The sequence below is a fragment of the Mus caroli genome, chromosome 3, assembly GCF_900094665.2.
Source record: "Mus caroli chromosome 3, CAROLI_EIJ_v1.1, whole genome shotgun sequence".
NCBI classification, from domain to species: Eukaryota; Metazoa; Chordata; class Mammalia; order Rodentia; family Muridae; genus Mus; species Mus caroli.
The window spans coordinates 49,356,871-49,379,796 of NC_034572.1; the positions used below are offsets into that span (position 1 = coordinate 49,356,871).

Sequence of the window (22,926 nt, forward strand, 5' to 3'; positions counted from 1 at the left end):
CAAACTCAGAAATCTGCCTGCCTCTGCCTCCCAAGAGCTGGGATTAAAGGCATGCGCCACCACAGCCAGGCTCAATCAAATCTTTATTCAGTTAAAAATTATGCATACGGTGCTGGAGAGATGGTTCAGGGGTTAAAAGTACTGGCTGCTTTTTCAAAGTTCTGAGTTCAATTCCTAGAACCACATGTGGCTCATAACCATCTATAACAAGATCAGATGCCCTCTTCTGGCAGGCAGGTGTGCATACAGATAGAGCACACATAGACATAAAACAAATCTTTTAAAAAAATGCATTTGTGTGTGTGTCTGTGAGTATATGCAATATTCCTCTAGGAAGACCAAAAGAAAGCATTGGGTCTTTTTTGGGCTGAAGTTAACAGGCCACAGTGAGCCACCTAATATGGCTGCTGGGAACCAAACTTAGGTTCTCTGGAGAGGCATAAGACTCTTAACCTTTGAGCATGTTCCTAGTCCCCATGTCCCTGGCCTTGTTGTCTATCTGAACCAACAGAGGATATTCTGCTGCAGTGTTTGTAATCTGTTAGTCATACAAATTCTTGTACTGAAGGCTAAGTGATTATGGCAATGGACTTTCTGCAGGCTCTGGCTTCTGTATGCAGCATTAAGGTACAGGGATAAATGGTTCAAAGCACCATCAACATGCAGAAAACCTTGCTTACCCTTTGTACAGTGCAGGGGAAAGAGGTCTTTCACCCAAGCTTTGCAACATTGCTAATGTCTTTCAAAGAAAGGACCAGGGCACCTGTGGGTGTGGCAGTGCAGACCAATCCTCCTCCTCTGCTCCAAGATGCTAGTGTGAGCATTGTGTTCACTGCAAAGCAGTTCTTTTACCTCACATTTTCCTCCAGGTGTACCAAGGAACATAAGTCATGTACCTCTCTTAGGCAATGAGTATCTCCATTCGTGTTCTGTCTAAAGTCAGTATCGTGTGAAAGCTTGGTGCTTATGTACCGAGAGCCACAGTACCAATGAGTTAGGTGATCACTGTCCTGTCTTTTCAGATTAGTGCTATGACGATAAATTCTTAGAAAATTTGTATCTAGAGAAAGATGTGAAGACAAAATTATGTTTCAACCAAAACAATTTATTAGGAAAGATCTTAATATTGGGGTTTATAAAACACTTGAACCAACAAAGGATGGCTTATTCTTAAAATAAAAAAGATGTGGAAATGTTACATATGATTTTAGGCATGGCTAATGTCTAAGGGACACAGTTGAACTGTGTTGTTATTATAGTTTAAAATTTACAGTCAGGTTAGCAGGACTGTTATTGCTATAAAGAGTACTTTAATATATTTTATAGACTACAGAACTCATGGTTGAAGAGGACATATATTTTTGGAAACATAGGACTATAGCACAATAAAATGCCCACAGGTCTACCCTGGCTTGGTGGCTTTGTGAGAATAATGATGAGAATCAAAGAACACTAGGAATTAACGATGGGGCTTTTATTTTACAACTCTGTAATGAACATTTAAAAAGTTATAAAGTTAAATATTTTAGCTTTTTATAAGAAATGGGCATGTGAATGTCATCTCAGAGTGGCTAGTGAAATCTGTTTAAGGCTAATTGTGAATCCCTTCTTTGGGTATGGCATTTATGGCTGGCAAAGCAACTTCTAAATTCAAAGAGAAAGAAGAAAAGACTTACGAAGTCTCTTAAGGCTTTCCCAACATCAAATAGCTTTTACTAAACAACATTTTGATGAGTTAAGTGTGAGCGAGTCAGAAACATATGGATTAAATTTCCCCTGAAATACACATGCGTTTCAAAATGGGGTCAAGGCTGGGGGGTGGTGGTGGTGGTCCTGAGTCAAATACATTTTGGAGAATCCAGAATGTTTAAGAGACATCTTTCTCTGAATACAAATATCTGAAAATGAATTTTAGTTAAAATCTATAACTAAGATTACATAAAAATAAGTGGAAGAATCTTACATAAATACATGTGTGCTGGTAAGACAGGCAAGTGCCTTTTGTTCCTTATGCTAGAACTACATAGGGAGGGGCGGACCAGGGCAGGGGCACCTGCACTCGAGTGTGAAACAATAGTGTCTTCTTTTCCCTACTCCATGCAACAGTTAAATCTGTGCCTCCAACCCTCCAACTCGTTTTATATAACCAAGTCCTATTAACTCTTAGCTCGGAGCAGTATGTTGTCTCCTTTTGTTTTTCTAGAGTTTTAGTTTCCACTTTTTCCATGTGTTGCATATCCACCCTGCAGTCCACCTCTGTAGTTCAGTGGTCATCTGGAACACCGAGTAAGCCCCACAGAGCTTGTTTCTAGGGAGCAGGAGAAAGGTCCTGGAATCCAGTGTGTATCTAGGTGCATTCTTAGTCTTGTACTTCCCTCTGAATTTGAGTTATCTTAAGAGCGTGTATGAAAATGTACTTGTATGAGGATTATAAGCCTCTTACTTGAAAAACAAAATCCATGTAAAAAGCCTGGCTTACACTGCAACATTCTTTTCCCAGCACTGCTATTTAAAAATCGTGACTACCCTTTTAAAAAAGTATTCAAGGTACCACTCTGGTCTGTTGGGTATAGAACACACTTTTCTATGCGATAAAGAGACCTTTCTTAATTGAGAGCAGCACTGCTATCTTGGCCTTATAATTATGAGAACCTTCAGAGACATTCAGTTAATAAGGACATAATTAGCAGAAGTCAGAATGGAGACATGAGATCAGCTTTAAGTTTTGCTCTCACAGATTCTTGCCAGGGAAGCAGGTAGGCTGACTGAAGATCTTCCTCTTCTCCCCCCCCCCCTCCTCCAGATGCAACCCCTCAGTCTCATCTGCAGCTCTGAAGCAGAGCACTCTTTGTGGCCTCCCTTTCTCCCCAACCCCATCCGTGCCAAACTGATCACAAAGATCTCCTCCAAGCTTCCTTACTCCAGCTCAGCTCAGGATTCCTGCCTCTAACAGCAGCAGGCATTCCCTGTGAACACAGCAGCTGAGCAGGCCAGGAGCCAGTGAGCTAGCTAAGACCTTCACCACTCCCTCCTCTCCTCCAAATCCAATTGCTTTGTGAAAAGTCATGGCTCTCCTATTTACTAAACTTTACCAAAGGCTCAGTAAGGGCCTTGTAAGTAAGAGTTAGAAAATTTCCTCCTGGTTCAGAGAAAGACATTGCACAGTCTTTAAGGACTGCAGTGTGAGAGGAAAGGCAATAGGTTCGTTTTGGAGTCTTCCACAGCCTCCAGATAACAAATTGTGAAAAGGCCAAACTGAACCCGCAAAGGCAATCAGTGCACAGCCTCTGTGGTGAGCATCTGGTAGGCTGAACATTAAGTTATTGTCTTAGGCAGAAATTCCCTCAAATAAGATATCATGTACATGAAACCTTATGCACAACTATTCAGAGCATTATCATTCCAAACAGCCCAAAGGTGAAAGGACATAAATGTCCATTAGCCAGCAAATAGACAAAATAAAGCAGTCTATATACAAGAGAATAGTCCTTACAGAAAGAACAGATACACTCCACCACAGGCCATCCCCAATAACCCCGAGCTTAGTGAAAGAAGACAGACACAAAACGTCCCCAGATACAATGCACAGACGCACAAAATATGAAGGCAGAAAACAGACAGGTGTTTGCCTAGGAAGGCAGGGTAGAATAGACCAACAGAGAGGATGGCCAAGGGGCACAAACATCATTTAGAGGCAATGGAATATTCTGCTTGTGGGTATGGTTATCTAATTGGGAATATACTAAAAATCATGATTTTTATATTGCATCTGTATCAATTTCTTACTGGTATGTGATGTATCTAAATAACATTTCCCAAGAACTGAAAAAAGTTTCCAAGGAATTAAAAGCTTAGCCAGTCAATAGTACTTTAAACAAACCTAAAATTGAGATGGGTTTTATCTAAGAGGAAACAGAAGTGTATGAAATAGACTTTGATGGTTCATTTTCAAAGGCGGATCATGCCAGCTTATATAAATCTAGCTGCAAATGTGCAGAAACACTTGACCTTGTGAATGTATCCTAGTCTACCTATTTGCTACACTCCCAATACTGCCAAGGTATCCCCTTACTCAAACTCAAAGTTTAGAGTAGAAAATTATAACAGCTAGCTTGCTTGCAAGGTCATATATCTGACAAGCTTTGAAATAAACAGAATGTAAAATGTGGAGATTAACCCACATGTGACTTGGTGAATAAAATACAAAGTTTTAATTGATGAAGGAAGGGTAAGACCTAGATGACAAGACGGTTCTTTCTGGCTATTTAAAGGAGGGAGGAAGGGGCATGTGCTAGGTTTACAAACTGTTCTTTGCAGTTAAGCAGTATGCCTGCCATGGTAGCCTGAGCCTAACTTTGCAAGTTCAGAAAATAAATTGCCTCGCTTTTGCTACTGTGAATTTTTAGTTCTCTTATTGTGAAGTAAGAACCTTGGTTTCTCAGAGACAGGTTGTAGAATGGAGAGAGAGAAAAAGAATATTTCTGGTGAAAAATGTTTGAACATCAGGCTTATGAAAAAATCTTTTTAGATACTGGATATCGAATGGATGGCAATAAAAGTTTATTATGCAAAAAGCAATATGTAAAACTATTGCAACTTATAGAACTGATAATAAAACATCATTACTGTCATTAACTCAGTAGAATTCCCTAAATTTGTAATACTAAATTCTGAAAATAGCAATAATGGAATTTGGCTATGTAAAATATTTCTACTGTCAGATATTTGAGTGTCTTTTTAAAGTTTTATTTTTATTTTATGTGTATATGTACAAGTTACAGATGGTTGTGAGCTGGTATGTGGGTGCCAGGAACTGAACTCAGGTCCTGTGCAAAAACAGCCAGTGCTCTCAACTGCTGAGCATATCTCCAGCTTCCTTCCCACCTCCCTCTTTTTTAAAAGGCTTATTATTTTATTTGATGTTTATATGTATGTGGTGCTTTGAATGAAACTGGGCCCCACAGACTCATAGAGAATGGCACTCTTAGGCGATGTGCTGGATCTTAGGATCTGTGCTGTTGGGGGTGGGTTTTGAGGTTTCAGATGCTTCAGTCAGGCCCAGTGCTCTCTCTCTTTCCGCTGCCTGCTGGTATGGATGCAGAACTCTCAGCTCTTTCTCTAGCACCATATCTGCATTCATGCTTCCATGCTTCCTGCCACAAGGATAGCACACTGTACACTTCTGAACTATAAGCCAGCCCCAATTAAATGTTTTTCTTTTCAAAAGTTGCTGTGGTCATGGGATATCTTCACAGCAATGGGACATTAACTAAGACAACATGTGCCTACACATACATTTATGAACCTCATGTTATGCAGGTACCTGAGCTAGAAGATGGTTTTAGATTTCATGAAACTGGAGTTACAGATGGTTGTGAGCCACCTAATGTGGGTGCTGAAAATCAAACCAAGGACTTTCTTAAAGCAGAAAGTGCTTTTAAACATCTTTCCAGTTCTGTGCAATAATTAAAAAAATAAAAAAGTACACTGCTACACTGTACCAGTGGGTTGGCTTTTATCAGTTGAGTGCATTATAAATTTGAGTAATTCTTCAATTTCATTTCTTGAAACATTTGAAGAAACAACTTACTAAGTCTCAAATAAAATAACTGGCATTTTAGATTAAATTCAGTTAGCCTATACTAATTTATTTCAGTATTTCAAGAACAAATATAATTAGTAAGATAAAGTTTTTAGGCATATATGGAATCTTAGGGCTAATTCATTTTGGTGGGTCACTGTAAACTAAAATAGCAATTAAAGTAAATTAGGTAATGTGTTAATAATATAATAATTAGTTGATTGGCATACTTGTATATTAAAATCCTATTAGCCACTTGCTAGAAACACAGTAAGCTGCATGATTAGTAGCCACACACATTTAACTTGCCTCTTGAGATGAACAGCTTGGGAAGAAAGGAAACTAAAAATGAAAAGGAAAATCATGTGATATTGAAACTATAGAACTTTATGAACACGTTATTTCTTTAAAAGCTGGAAGTACCAAACAATAAAGAAAATATGACAGTCAACATCCAAGTAAAGTCTTGCTGTTTAAATGTATTCTTGAAAAAAAAAAGATTAAAACCCTTTAACAGAATGGGGTTAGGTTACATGTAGAGTAACATTACTGTTACTCTACATGCTAACATTACTGTTTTTAGTTGTTGTACATCGTCACAGACCTCGAAGTGCTATGTGCTGGAGCATGGTGAGTGGATGACAGGAAAGAAGACTCAGTTTGTAGTTCCAGGAGAAGACTATGACACTGTCTCCTCAGCTGTGTCTCCTTTAACCAAGCAGGGTTTGTGAAGACAGGACACTGGACTGTGCCCAGAAGAAGGCTAAGGTTAACTAGTTACCTGTTTATGTATGTATGTATTTATTTATTTATTCATTCATTTATTTATTTTTGATGCTATAGTTCTTTTACTTTTTCAAACATTTATTGATTTTAATTTCATGTGCATTGGTATTTTGCCTGCATATATGTCTGTGAGGTACTAGATTTTTTTTTCAGGAAATAAAAGTTAGAGACATTTGTGAGCTAGCATGAGAGTGCTGGGAACTGAATCTGGGTCCTCTGGTTAACTGCTGAGTCATCTCTCGAGCCCCAGTGCTATACTTCTTATATAAATAATCTGTGGATATATCTCTGAAATTAAGAAATAAAACACTGTAATTTTGATTTTTGAGCTGTTAGTAGATGATGATGACTTCACAGAATGCTTTCTGAGACACCAAATGAACATGAGATTATATCAACACTATACACAGATCTTAGGATCTTTTACATTTTAATTTAGAGCTATCTCCTGTAACGGTGAAGTTCTTTTTAGGCAGTATACAGCACTATCAGGAAATTTACGATAAGTTATGAATAAGAATACATTATTATTATTTTAAAAATTAACTGTCTGAGACAGAAATAACTATGATAATGACAATTATTTCTTAGAAAAAATACCCATTTATATCATTAATAGTTGATTTCATTAAAATTTGGAATCCAGGTCTGCAGTTAACTTTTAGAAGTGACTTAGCATTTACAAATTCACTCATACACATACACACACTCTCTCTCTGTTTCTCTGTCTCTGTCTGTCTGTCTGTCTCTCTCTCACACACACACACACACACACACACACACACACACTCACTCCGGTGAATTCTGTATACTATTTCTTTGTCTCTTTTTCTGTCTTTTCTGGCACATTCACCTCTCACTGTCTTTCTCCTTTACTCGAGGCTCCAAGCAACACTCTGAGTTTCTGTTTTAAAGATGAGCACTGTGGACTATGCAAGGAATCATCACTAAGTTAGGAAAGCAATCTAAGCTTTGCAGATAGACTTAAGGATCCCACAGGAAGGATCTGAGTTAGGACCCAGTGGATATAAATAAGTGCAGACACATTCAAAGAAAATCTGCTGAAGGGATGGAGCCAAAGGACTGAGTGACAGATGGCCTGAAATTATCAATCTGATTTTAAGTGACTTAGGAAATGCCACTATTATTTATAATATACAATAATAATTTATTTCAAGGAACTTTTATTTCTCTAATGTGTCTTATCTTAATGTTTTCACTGTTTTGCTTATGAACAAAAATTAAAAATTAGCTACCATTTTAGGGCAGAAATACAGAAGAGTTACTATTATTTGGTAGGTTGTGATACTGGTAAATTAATATTAGGACTGAGCAGATTTAATATAAGCTTCAAGAGACCAAGGAGACCTGAGTTAGCCATTTGTCAGTGGATCAAAGCACCAGGTAAAGTAAACCACACGGTGGTGAAGCATGCATGTGAGGACGGGGGAAGGAGGGAAGGCGAGGTCAGACATCACAACGCCGAGTTTCCTACCACCTCCAAAGGAAAAGAGTCGCACTTGCTGTCAAATGAAGCAACAGCCTTGGTCTGCCTTCATTTCCAAAAGTAAGATCTGAATGTTTACTTCAGAATTTGAGACAAACATTTGGTGTTAGGTTCAGGAAACAGGAAATAGATTTTAGAAATAGGAAACAGTTTTCATGAAATAGAGATAACAGGCATTTCCGGGACCTGGCACTAGGATAGTCTTCTTGCTTAGTGTGTTCTTCATTCAGAAGTGGGAGAATGAGAGTCCTACTCTTCTGTGCTATGAATAATAAGATCTCCACTGTAGGAATGAATCACTGCAGGCTTTTATATAGCTACAGCAGATTATTCTCAGTAAGCAAGCTCCTGGAAACACAGTAATATTACAGATAGAGAGATAAACAGAAGCATCCACTGCCACTTTCTACTCCAATACTATATGGGCTGAAAACGAATTGAGGTTACAGCTCAACTGGAGTCTGAGACTACGAGGCAGGTGTTTCTGTGGTCCTTTGTTTGAAATCCAATTTCAGTACACAGGCCAAGCTGCTCTTTAACTCAAGGTCCTCTTGCCAAGTGCTGAGATGGCAGTATATCACCATATTCAGTTAACATAGGAGCTTTAACCTGGCTCTAGGTAGGATATAACCTCCCAATCTGGTTATTGGGCTCAAGGCATGCTCCAAGCCTGTACCCAATTTCTATTGGTTGCTTTCTGACCTGCTTTTTGTCAGACCTCAAAGGCTATTGGCTGATCCTCTAAGATGTCCATCACACACAATCAGGCCACGGCAATCCTGTTCTCCATGACCTCAGACTGGCACCAGGACAAAGAGAAGTTGAGGATAAAACAGGAAAGGTTAGTTGTTTGTAAGAGGGGTTTAGAACTGTGAAGGCAGAGCAAAGCAAGAGTGAGACCTTTCAAATGATTCAGCCTGGAGGGGCTGGCAAATTCCATGCTCACCTTGCTAAAGTGCCCATTTCCTAAGGTTGTTGGGAGGTTAGAGAGAGAGAGAAAAACCAAGGGATCCATCATCCTACCCCACCTCCCAGTGGTAGTAGCAGATTTACTTGAGGATGTGTACTCAGGATGACTGTCCTTTCTAAAGCACCATTCCTCATTACATAGTGTGCTACTGCTTACTGTCAGTGAAGCACATTTGCTTGAAGTCCTAGCTTCAGTGTCGGAGACTGAGGCACACTAAATTATCAGCACTCACATGACTGAGCATCATGACGAACACTGACATACATTCCTTCACCAGGTGACACAATTTGAGTTCTGTGGCTTTATGTATTCCTCATAACAAGCAGAAACATATTAACAAGTACCTGCAAGGTTGTCAATTTCTTTCTCCTGGAGCAGGCTGACCGCATCATCATCTCCTTCCAACATCAGCTCAGTCTCTGAGTTCTGGTTCACAATTGCTTGGCTTCTGAAAGCTTTCTTGGACTTCACCACATCTTCTTCAGTGCCTACATTCAAGCAAAACAGCAGTTTAGGTTAGTGGAGATGGACCTCCACTTAGTGGGTGTTACAAACAACATTTTCTTTATTATATCCTGTGTTTGCTATTTCTTTACAACTACAGAGCACTTTAAAATACTTCTTTATTTTGCTTGCTTAGATATCTGTGAGGAAAGTTGGAGATTTATCCCTTACTTTACAGATGAGGAAGTAGGCACAGTAAGCTATTGGCCCACTGTGGCCCTACAATCCATCCTTCTACTTTCTTTACAGTGCTCTGTCTCTTGCCGGCTTTATTCGGAGCCTTTCTCTGACTCGCCAAGGCTGGTCTTGAACTTGTAATTCTCCTAAGCATTTCTGAGTGGCAGGGGTTTTACAGGATTGCTCTATCAGGCCCAGTTTATAACCCATTCCTTGTGACTTTATAATCATGTATTCTTTACAAAATATCTGTAACTCCACCACTTCAAATTCAGCTTTCTGACCCATACAATTTGAGAACTTGATTTATATAATTATAATGTAAAGTGAAGGAACTAATCAATAGTTTTTGAAAGGAGGTAAGATAGATACAAAGAAAACAGGAAAGTATTCACTTCTGAGTGAAGAAATTGGTTATTTGGGGAGCTACAAGGAGGTAACCATAGAATGATGCTTAATAAGTCTACTGCACATCAAGTTTAATTAATTTACCAATTTAATTAATTTACCAATTAATTAATTTACCAATTAATTAAATACATTTTCTGAAGTTATATCCTTCTTTGGTGTATAAAATAATATAAAACCATAGCAAAATACATAAAATTAGAAGAAAAATGGAAATTTAAGAAATTATATGTCAACAGATGAATGCCTAGAGACTAGTACATCAAGTTCCTCTTGGATCGGACAGCTTGACAAACATTTCCATACTTACTCTCAAACACAGGCTGTGGGTGATGACTATCTAAAATTGTCAAAAGCTCTATGTCATACCATTGCAGTCATGCCATGCCAAACCTACACCAAGTATCTGTGTCCCTTGAAGTTCGAATTGGAGGAAAATACAGTGTGGCACTCACAGCATCTGGTATAGGCTTACAGCACTAACTAGTAAACTGCAGCACACTGGTGCAGCTGTGCTTAGTGTCCAGTTCTGTGACAGTGTTGCTCCCAGGACATGCCACAACTCTGGCTGAATGCTTATAGGCTCAATTGACCAGTACTCCTAGACTCATTCCAGAGGCCTTCCAACAGTCCATCATGGGTTACATGAGGTACTTCTTTCACTGGCTCATGGGTGATTCTTATTTCTGCAATACCAGATGAAGGATAGAATGTTTCAGACTCATCCCAATTACAGATCCCACACAGTAGAAATGTCTGCGGAGGGGTTGTATAATTTTAGTCCCTTTGCTTGTTGGGAGGTAACTTAACCAGAGGAACTTGGAGCTTGTTTGCTTTATCAAAGGATGTGAATGCAATGAAAAATACTGCAGGCATCTTTTCACCAGCATAACACTCTCCATGCATTTATTCCCCAGCCGAGCTAAGTAACTTGTTTCTCCTCCACTGCAGTTTAGGTCAGAGGCTCAAGTTTCATCTTGACTGGTGCTGACCACTGCACCACTTTCAGTCATTACCTAGTATGGAGGTTTTCACAGGTGCATGGCTCACATGACCCTCAACACTTTTTCAGAATGGTTATCATGCAATACAAGCATGTTGAGTATTCCTGTGTCGTTTTATTTGTTAACCTCCTGTAATGAACACTCACAACAAGACATACAATGTAGGGTAAAACATAGACTCCTTGGCATACCTGAGCAAGTTCTCTTACCAGCCTTATGTGAGCTCGCCCACTGATCCACGGCAGCTTCTGGAATATGCTATGCTCCTACAGCCCTCTTGATATGTGCTCATGTTATGCTCAATGTAAGGGGTAGGTATTCCTTTTAATTTTTTTTCTCTGCTTTTTTTCTAATTGCCCTTCACAATTCTCTTCCTCCAGACATCTGTTCTAAGTAATCCCTGTGTGATGTCACAGCTGATATCTTTGGCTACATATTGGAGGTGGGATCTCTTGTGTGTCTGCCCTCTACACTATGTTACTATGACATCTCTGCAGCATTAGGGTCTGGCATTTGGTAGGTACACAGGACCTGCTGAAGTTTAGATGTCAACCAAGTCCCTTCTCATGATTCTCTGTCTTGTCAACTCTTTCCCGTATGCTCTCCCCATTCCTCACGAATCTTCCAGGGCACCAGGTACCCATTCCTCACGAATCTTCCAGGGCACCAGGTACTGCAGCTGCCTGAATGTTTTATCTCCACAGACGCCTGGAGGCACTTTGATGACTGGAATTCCATATCTGTCTCTGTATTTCTAGCACTCAGCACACTGCCTGGTAAGGAGCAAACATTGGTAAGCCCTGAATGAGTGAACTGAGACATAGGAGTCATCTCTGGATAGCTCTCAGTAAAAATTTCCTCAAATGTTTCAGAATCTCACTCATTTGTGTTAATTTGTATGAAATGGAGCCCAGTTTTTTGCATTAAAGTAACAAAGTTCTTTAAGTTTCAGTCAGCCAAATAATCAGGTTTTCCCTTATATCATTACCATGTTTTTTTTTTTAAAGAATGGATCTATGTGACTATGTTATCACAATAAAAATCTACCCATAAAGAATGTGAGATAGAAGGAAGGTGAGCTTGGAAATGTATCCTGCCTAGCATCTGTTTTCTTCTAGCTTTGAAGCAGCAAACATTTGAGTCTTTCCGATATTTGCTACAGGAATTGGTGCCTTCACACAGAGCTGATTATCAGCCCGCTCATAACCCAGTAAACTTACCAGTTTTGTGGAGCTGAAACAAACATTTGTCTAGATTAGAGTATATGAGATTTAAAGGTGCTTTTCAATCACAATATCCTTTATGAATTAGAGTTTCATCCATCAACATTACAGCAAAAGGAGGTAAGGTCTCAGAGGGCTGTCTCATTACAAGGCTTGTAAACACTGTCCTTAGAAAGAATTGGTTTATCACCTAACAAATCAAAATCTGATTGAGAGGAGAATTTATTTGAGATCATCTGTCTTAGAAGACACGTTGAACCAAATGCACTTCTTGGCCTCTTTAGCCATTCATCAAGAAATTAACGAGCGGGTGCCACAAACTGCCAGGGCACCTTAGACTGAAATGGGAATAAGGAAAACAAGCAGAGCTAGACAAAGGAGGCAGGGACGCTTATTTCCTAGGGAAATATGGCAATGTGAAAGTTTACAAGGAAAAGTACCATGGACTTGTGGAAGAGCAAAGTGCAATGTAAAATTATGGCTTCATTTCTTCTCAGGTTTTACATAGGGAAAGCACTTTCTGTAGACGTATTCACAGAATTACAGAGACACAGTGCAGCCCTGAAGACACTTTTCCTTTATAAATTTCTCCTAATAGCCAGGAAACTAGTGAATCCAAGTATATTGTAGTTAAGGTAATTAATTATCTAATTACTTTGCTGTTGATGTTGCCATGCTGGGGATTGAATGTGGGGCCATGCATGTTAGCAAGCCCTCCATCACTTGAGCTAAGGCCTCTGCTCTGACAATGTGTAATTTAGAAGAGACAGAACTAGAATGTCTTCCACATTGCTATTATGTGCCAGCATCACAGAGCTTTGTTACTACTGCTTTGGTTTTCATTGTCTTAAGTACCCCAAAGTTAAAATACATACTTGCTTCTGCTGATACTACAAATGTCTTTAAAAAAATTATCAGGATCTAGCAATAGTTTGTTGTCACTATATTATTTTATATTGATAAGCAAATGCCATAAAGGGAAATATAACATGGTTAATTTTGATTTAAGGGATTATTCTACAGTTAACTGTGGATACTAAAAAGGAGCAGCAGTCACTGGGGGGGGTGAAGACCCATTTATTTTGAAATAAATATCATTTATTTTGAAATGTTTTACTTGGAGATTTTCCTAGTGGCACTTGTCTCCCTTTTGCTTAATTCTGGTGCAGTCCTTGGGATGGGACCCAGGTCCGTGGATGCTCAAGGCCAGTACGTGCTCTACAAGTGTTCTACATTCTCATTAGCTCAGAGCAAGTTCATTTCTCCTTCAGGCACTGAGTAAGGTGGGAACACACATTTGTTGAGAAAACACCTAGAAATAATACTGCTATATCTCACCAACTAATTATGTATACACCATTGATTAAGTCACTTTCCTTGCATGGCCTTCAGCCTTCCCACAATGTGGAAATTGTACTTTATTATTTATTGTGTTTTTTTCTTTATACCCATTATAAACATTAAACAAATCCTCACCAATTTCTTAAGTTTAGTTTCCAATCTGTGAAAGAGGAATAATGAGCACTTTCCCAACCTAAGTCTCAAGGGATTACTGCAAACTTGAAACGAGAGTGGATGCTTACACATTTTGAACTTCCTTAAACTTAAAGCTTTATCACTCACGATACTGCTGGACAAGATTTATAAAAAGAAAGAAAAAAAAGTGAGCAAAAGTGAGGTTCATAAACCTGAAATGAGACCAGCCTGATCCTCAAGTCCTAGTCACAGCCACTGACAGACAGTGCTCTGCGCTCTGTGGAGACTTCCTTCCACTGTGCTATGTCAGTAGTCTGCTCATAATCATTACAAAGCTCAATGCACCCCTGCCTTGACTAGAGTAGATTGAACAAAGAAGAATAGGCAGCTCATGTGCTGCTAAGTTCTTGTGAAACAGAACATAGTGAGACAGCTGGCATTTAAATACTTTGCCCATACCGTTTTATTCACTGCATTCATTGAGTTATTATTAAACAAGTTACATGAGAATCCACTTTATCTTTAATTTATTGTCATTGTCGTCGCCATCATCATCTTGGGGTCTCTAGGGCTCTAACCTAGGACCTCATGTATGCTAGGGAAACACTCTAAAATTGAACTAGGTTCCTAGATCCTGCTTCTGCTTTTTGAAAAAATTTGATACAGGATCTCACAAAGTTGCCCAGGCTAACCTTGAGGTTACAGGGAAGGCCTGCACAGCCCTGAAATAGTGAGACTCCAAGCACTGCCTCTGGCCTCGCTGGCATCACAGGCAGGTGCCACCAGGTAGTTAGTCCAGCATCAACAATTCTGATGCTTTAGAAGTTTTTGACTGAGCTACGTTAACAATGTGAATACTTAAAATCTTGGTTATCTGAAGGAGAATTCCTTATGGTTTCTCAGTAAAAACAAGGTTAGGATAACATTTTCCCATCTTTGGAAGAAGGTCTTTGTAGGGAGGTTGGCAGAGTCAAGTTTTCGCCTCATTCTAATTTGGCCTAAATGTATGCTTGCAAAATTCCAATGTGGGTAGACATCTGAAAATTAGCTTCACAAGGGGGCATTCTTTTCAAAAGAGAAATCTTCAAATAGCCATCATTTAATAATATATTTTTCTTGTTCAATATGTCAATATATAAAAAATTCTGCAATGAATCTTCAAACTTAAATATCTTTTTTTTAAAAAAGCACCAATGATATGGATACTTTGGGGAGTGTTAAGACAAAGATGTTTTTTCTCATTAAAATTCAAGTCAGAGAAACAAATGCCTTTACAGAATGGTGCTTTCATTGTTTCTTTGTTTTTTATTTTGTTTTGGTTTTTGTTTTAGCTCTGTACAATATTATTTAACTGCTACCCAAAGAAAAAGAGTTGAAGGTAAATGTACCTTAGAGCTTCATTTTAAACACAGAGCACATATTATCTCTGGATGGAAATATAAAATGAAAGATTCTTTTTAACTGTAACATTTTCTGAATAGAATACAGAGATGGGAGGGAGGGAAGGAAAGAGAGAGAGAGAGAGAGAGCGCAGGAGAGAAGAGAAGAAAGGGATAGAAAGAAGAAAGAAGGGAAATGACGAAAGAACAGAACAAAAACACCCTAGGGAAATCGCAATGGTGAAAACTTATAACACCACATTAAAGAGCCTGGAAACGTGAAACATATTACTCTCCTTTTATATGTGATCAATCCCTCAAGAAGCTCCATCCCATCTGCATAAACTTTACTGAAAAAAAAAAAAAACATCCCACACATGAAACAAACTGCTCACACCCAGACAGACAATTTCTGTGTGTTAAGGACACGCCTTCATGTAAAAGCAGAGTGGTCACTGGGTAAGTTTAATAAGTCAGATGTAAAAGCTGATTAATCTTTTAGCTGTGCTAGTTCATCCAGATGAAGAGTATCCAAACACCACTCCCACTACAACTCATTACTGTTGACATGGAGTTCAGTGAGTGATCACAAGCAGATACTGTAAGATTTGGAAATGGCACTCGGACTTGAAGGCACATCTTTACTTTGCATGCAATGGGAGCAGTGCATCCTTTGTGTTTCTACCAAGGAAGGATATGCAGACATCCCTCATTCCTCCAGGTAGGCTGCCCTCTGAACAGTTGGAGGAAAATGTTGCTGATGTGTAGTGCACATTCAGTATTAGCAATCTAGGTATTAATTATGATTCAGTGTTCACAGATTATTCTGAGTGTTAAATTCTTATACAGTTACCTTTGTAATGACGGACTGGAATTTAAGAAAGAGAGAAGAAAATGGCTACCTAGTGCCCACAGTTATTGCTCAGAGGAAAAGGACACCAAGGACACTTGCAAGTAAAAGAATTGGATCAATATTAACGCGATTTTCATTTCATGCTTCCCCAACCCCAGTAAGCTGACAATATACTCTGATTATGTGAACTGCCTGAGAGTAACACAGGTTATTAGAGCAGGAGGTGGAAATGGGAGGCACTTTTTATATTGACAGGCCTGCTAATAGAGTATACTGATTTTCCAAGACATGTAATACATTTTCACAATTTGGTTCTGACAGCAAAACCAGAATTTCATTTATTCCTAATTCAAAATATTCATATGTAAGCAATATTTCTTATAGCAGACCAACAAAGGGGATACTCAAAAACAGAATTTTAAGCACAAAAGTGCAATTAAAAAGGTATAAGAAATTTAAGTGAATTTAAGTACAATATAATGAGGAAGTGTTATATAATAATCTAAAAGAGTCAATGCGGAAAAACTGTAGCCTATGCTTTTTAAAGAAAAATTGGTAATACATATCATATCAGCTCTCTACGAATTTTAGGATGGATAGCGTTCACTAGAATTGTGACTAGGCATGAAGTTAGGGTGATGCCTAATTATTTAGCATAGGAGTTTGTTGTATTGAAAGACACATGGTGCATTTTACTTGAGGAAAAACAAACATTGCTCTTGGATGGATCTGGCATCTGGTATCATACAGGTCAGGGCAATGTGTCCTTAGCTGTGTGTCTGACTTCCCTGCAGGAGTCTGGTCCCTGTGATACAGTGCAGACAAGAGTGATGGGAGGTGAGAGTACTGAGATGAAAGAACTACCTTTCCCTCCTCCTTTAAGTACTGTTTTCCCCTAGAAGGAAAGAAGCCTAATTCTTGTGCCCACCGGGGCAGCAGAACATAAGCCTGGAATCCTAGGGAGTCTTGTAAAGGAATAAACATGAAAGCTCACTGAGAGGGTGTAGCAACCCCTACAACAACACAGAATGTTTGCTCTAAGTACCTCAGACTAAAGAACAGAGGTAAAGTCCTGGGGAAAGGGTAGAAGATGCTCTGGGGAGGTAAGCAGCCCATTCAGAAGGAGGGAAGAAATGGTAACTAGCTTCCTCTTTATTACTGAAACAAAGCCTAGCTAGGGTGCTGATGATATTCGGGCTATCTTAACAGTACTTTATAAAAGCTAAGAAGTGCTGGGGATGTAGCTTGGTTGCAGAATGTTTTCTAACATGCATGGGCCTGGGACCAACCCAAGTATCTCAAAAAAACAACAACAACAACAACAAAAAAAAAACACAACACACACACACACACACACACACAAAACCAAAAAAAAAAAAACAAACAAAAAACCTAAAACAAAATAAATGAATAAAAAACAAATAAAATCAAAACCAGTATAACAAGTAAAGTAAATTGAAAAATACCTCACAAAAAAAATTATGTCTTCATAAGTGTCACAATATACACAGCCCATGAAAGACACTAAGGCGTTCTGTACTAGAACATCTTTATAGGCGACATCCAGTGAGAGTTACCAGACATTACAAGGTAAATTCCATGTAAAGAAACATTCCACAGTGCCCAAGAGCACAGAGAGCACGGTGTGGTGTTTGGGGTGAGCTTTAGCTTTGCCCACCAGATCTAGGTCGCCTTATTTTCTTGATTTGATCTTTCCCGAACATAAACCTTCCAGCTCATCTTTATGGCGTCTGTCGTCCCTTGTCCCCACTTGGGTTCATCACTCTGTGGACTTCTGCCCTTTCCTTCTCGTGCCCACTCTATCTACTCACTGATTAGAGGAACTGGGCTGGCTCATGTGTTCAATTGCCATCAGGCACATGGTCTTCATGGAGCTCACAACACTAGGAATACACTGGAAGACAAGTATTTAGAATACTATGTGTATGACTTACACATGAGCATGCAGCCAGAAATTGGAATAAACTAAGCAAACTTATGAAGCACCTTTGTTTCCCCTTGCCACTTGGCAGCAAGCCCATCACTAAAATTTTACCATAGCTTTCTCTCTCTTGCATCAAGATGCTCCGAGTAGTACAAAGCATAAACACAAACAACCCATTTCAGATGTTTTAAATGACACATTTGTAGATATGTCTTTAGAAAACTCATCCATCAATTGGGTTTCTAAAACTGATCAAAGATGTGGTTAAACATTGTGCAAAGACCTCATCAAATACACACACACACACACACACACACACACACACACACACACACACACACACACAGCTGGATTTTATTAAGCACATAGCTCTACAAAGCCTGGGTGCTCCAATGGAATATACAGAAAAAAATCTGAGTTTGGTTTGTAAGTGTCTTTTATGTTATCTGAGAACATTAAGTATCTAAAATAAAAATAATGTCATATCCAGAGCTAGAGACTGATCCCAAAGATTTGCTCAGAGCTGTCAGTTTCTTTCCTACTGAGTCATATTTCGTCTTACATACAAATACTCTCTGAATTTCTGTCATTAACATAATTACTGACTCCATCTCGTTAGATCCTTAAGCCTTCCCATCTTGGTGAATTCTACTCTATTCTATTCTATTCTATTCTATTCTATTCTATTCTATTCTATTCTATTCTCTATTCTGTTCCCTCCCCATATTGGTGATTTTTAATCTTTCCACCCTTACTTTCCTGGTCAGCTGGTAAATTCAGAATCTTCTCTTGAGGCAGGGTATAATCATAGCTACTATATGATATCTTTGGACATCCAGTCTCCCGTGTTCCTGCAATGTAGAAATGCTCAGTTCCAAAACCCAGTGCCTAGAACATATATGGCACACAGAAACTGAACTTCTGAATCTACTTACAGAGTGTCTGACTCTTCAACATAAGAAGCTTGTTGGGACAGTTTTTGATATGAGAAATAACATAAATGTCTGAATGGGCACTATAACATATTTGTAGATTTTCTGAACCCATTTTAGGAAATCTCATAAGTCACATTAGTAGTCCATAAAACCATCGGGTGAAGACAAGGGTAGGAGACTAAGCTTATGAGGTGCTATCAAGAAGAGCTGGCAGATACTGCCTGCAAGTCTTCCTTTCCTTCTCTGAAAACAACTGTATCATTACTTTTTTAGGAAGTTACTGGAACCTAATTCAAACCACTAAGTTTTATTCTAAACATGGAGATCCAATTAATAATGCACCCACCGAGGAAAGCACGAGGCTGCTCATGTTTCTACGTGGTAAAGAAGTAGGCTCTAAAATGCTGCAAGGATGGCAAACTCTTAGAAGAATAAAGACAGGTAATTTCATAGTTTTTCTTGATTGCTGCATTGCTGCACAACGTGGTTTCCACTCTCAGTGCCTTCCTATTTCCTGACGACTGCATGTAACACATTACAGTGGCCATGCTTGCAGCAGCAGGCTAATTTAACTCCAGCTCATTACAGAGCTGCTTTTTGTGTATCAAGGTCATAACTTGATGGCTTCACAAGCTTAGATAAATCAGGTGTTAAGCAGACACATCTCTGAGGAGCCTAAGAACATTCTCATTTGCAATTCTCAGCATATCTTATTATTTATTGCCAAAGAAATGACTGATTGACTTTGTCATCTTTGCTCTGTGTTTTTTTTTTCCCTCCCTGAGGCTGAGGCAGCCTGCCCTCTTTGGCAGTGCCAGATCAGACCTATTTAAGATGATGTCTTTGATCACAAGACGTGAAGCACTTGTGATTTTAGGCTTTGATGAAATGTAGCGCCACTGTAATTTTATGGAAGGAAAACAGAAGCCCAAATGATGACTGACAGTCAACAAAGAGGACCAAGCTTACTCGGAGTTTACCCTATTCTTTGTCAGGCAGTATCTTCACTAGAATACACCAGGATTTGATGAGTCTAGGTTTTACTTTGATATGTGACACTTAAAACCTACTATTTCAATTGCTTAGCTATTAGATAATTTTGCCCCAAGAGTAAGCCATGCAAATGTGAAAATGAGTTTTAAAAGATTTTTCTTATGTATTTCTACTGATATAGTTTGTAAAACTACTGTTAATAAAATTTTCACCTCACAGAGGCTTTACCATTAAAAACCACCTAAATCACACTTTCAGTTCATGCAAAATTAGCACATTAAACAGCAAGAAAAAGAAAAAGGAATGCCTCCAGGTTTTTATTAATCACACTCCAACACCAGAGACTGAGACTGTGTCAAATCATACTGAATCTTCTGCACATGACAACCTCATAAATTATTCAACTCATTAGTGTTACTAAAATGCAGGAAAAACTCCATCACTGCAGAGTGTATTTTCCAACTGAAAAGGTCAACTAGAAGTTTTAATAATAAAATCAGAGAGAAAAACTTTCAAAATTATTATGAAATAGCATCATTGTCTTTTGTTTCCTTAAAATTATATCCAGCTGATTATTTACTTATTTAAAGTAAGAATTCAGATTTTTGTTTGAGACTCCAAATAAACTGGAAATAATACCAAGAAATCCGAACTACAGCCAAATGTCCCTTTCCATCATGGAAATACAGCTCCATTATAATCGAAACCGTGTGTCTGGACTTAGGATATAAGGAATGATCAAGTGACACAAGACATTTCCACTAAACATGAAGTGCACTGCCCCTCCTTCACTTCTGTTCTCCCCCCAGGAGGCTTCCAGTCTCCAAAGTCACAACGTACACTAACACACATGACTCAAGCTGGGCTTCACAGTCCAGGTATGTTTTACCACTAAGAAAACACTGCCTATTTAAGAAACGGAACGAGGATTTCTCAGTTTGCAAGTCTCCAGCAATTATGACTAAAGCATTACTTGGTTCCTGAGACACTTGTTTCTACTACATAGATAAATGAAAAATAGTTTCTATCAAAATCCATGGCAGAGATTGTTCATACTCAAAGCCTAATGGCAAGACAGGATTTAAAACAGGATTTAATCATAGGGAGGTAGAAATGTTGCAATTATTTGACAAAGAAAGAAGGAATGCATTTTTTTTCGATTTGTCCTAGGTAGTGTTTAGGAATTTGCAGCTTTATCCTATGAGGGCACCCTAGCCTACTGACCTACATCACAAGCCTACAAGGTGGCTGTTGGTCTGCACCCTGCTAGACTTCAGATGCAGACACATCAGTGTTAAATGAAGGGTATTCAGACAATAGGTTGAGTTTTACATATTTTTGGTTTACGCTTTGGTTTTATATCAATGTTCTGAATATAAAACTTTAAAAACAGAATCTGCTTTCAATTAGGTTTCCCAGCGTCTATTTTTATTGAAGGAAGTGCTCTGTAATCACTACTGGCAGTTACTTCCTTCTTCTGAGCAAGTGCTTCATGTGCAGTTAGAGGGCAAGCAGGGCTGGAGGAAGTGGGGATCCTGGTTGTTTGCAACCTGCCTTTTACTTGTCTGTAGACATCCCTCCCTGGAGTCTTTCCAACTTTCTTACCCTGGGCTCCTTTTCTGGCTGCCAACCCTCTCCTCAGCTCCTGAGGTCCACAGATGACAAGGCCTGATGAAAGCCTGAAAAGGTGAACAATGGGAGGGTCCAGGGAGGGAGAGCTGTAGATGTCATCATTGGTCTTCCACACCATGACCTGAACCCTGGAGAGGGACCATCATGTGACTCTACCATAAGAATTGTACAGATGTTTTGAATATTTGTGGCCCAGCTATGATGTTTGTTCCTAACAATTGACAAAGAAAAACACCTTTCTTTTCATTAAGGACCCTAACACAAGAGGGACAACAGGTCCTGAATACTGTTCATAATCTAGCAATTAAATGAATGAAAAGAACATATTTTAAACTCCCATGGATGACACAGCTCATCCATTTCAAGCAATACAGGAGTACTCTTTATTTTAGTTCAGGTTTATCAACAAAACTTTCTATGTGACTAGAATTTGAACCTCTATGTCAAAGGGATTTTTAAGGGAAAAGATACAAAGCAAACACAAAGAGAACCATTTTTTAAAGCAGAAACAAAATGGCTGTTTTCATACCAAGATCTTTTCAAGTAGCCTGTAGAGTACAGAAGGCAGCCTCTACAGAATTAAAGCTTCTGTCACTAGTACTAATGTCACCTAGGTTAACCTCTCTTACAAAGCATTTGTAGACCATTCTACTTCCAGATGAGACACATTGAGAATAAATAAAGAGCACAACTTTAATCCCAACACTGCAGAGACTGAGGCAGGAAGAACTCTTGTGAGTTACAGGTCAGGGCCATCCACATTCTGAGCTGCAGGCCAGTTCAAGGTACTATGAAGAATAAATACCTTGCCAGAGAGGCAGTACACAGTATATCCATGAATCCTGACTATAACAACTCACTTTAAGTTGGCTTCAAATCCTTAGGGTGCTAAAATCCTTAGGGAGTCTTTAGAGTTCACTCAAGAATTCCTTACAGTAAGGATTCCAATGATTTATTGAAACATCTTTCATATTCCTTCCACTGTGTAGTTAATATGTAACTTTTCTTAGGGTAACAGCTGCACTGAAACCCTTAACTACAGTGTTTATTTGCTAATGATCTGTACTACTTTACACTTACCTCATTATGAACAAGAATGGTGTGACAGGATATGAATTATACAAAGCTGCAAAAGTATTTACCAAATGTGGTCAACTTTAAAATAGCTCACTGAAGTCCTCTCGGATTAGTGAAAATGAGTGTAGCTATCACTCTAGGATTTTGGCTGTGTGTGACTGTGTCCATGTACTTGGGGATGCCATGGATGGCATCCTTGATTATTTTCCAGCTGATTTTGTAGGCTCCTCTTTGACTGGCTGGCCAGTGAGCCTCAGGACTCTGCCTGTTTCTGCAATGCTGCAGTTACAGGTATAACTTTTAAATGGGTGCTGGTAATCTGAACTCAGAAAGACTTTTACTGACTGACCTATCTCCACAGCCTGATAATGTTGGGAGCTTATAAGAAAAGGGTAGGAAGATTATGTAAGTAGGTTACTAATAGATAATTTAAGTTATATATTCATTATTTATATACACACATCATCTATGTCTAT

The 22,926-nt window shown here is 38.9% G+C and overlaps 1 protein-coding gene across 10 annotated transcripts in view; it reads right to left on the reverse strand.

Annotated features, from left to right (window-relative positions):
• Positions 1-22,926, reverse strand: part of Nbea (neurobeachin) — a 543,806-nt gene that overhangs the window by 170,021 nt on the left and 350,859 nt on the right. For 5 of the 10 annotated variants that reach the window (XM_029475174.1, XM_029475170.1, XM_029475172.1 and 2 more), the window contains 2 exons: positions 9,189-9,332; positions 5,891-5,923 (listed from right to left, as the gene is read on the reverse strand). In XM_029475174.1, the coding sequence (XP_029331034.1) occupies positions 5,891-5,923; positions 9,189-9,332 (177 nt within the window). The remainder of the gene's footprint in view (positions 1-5,890; positions 5,924-9,188; positions 9,333-22,926) is intronic. The other 5 variants (XM_029475176.1, XM_029475178.1, XM_021158784.2 and 2 more) reach the window with 1 other exon arrangement.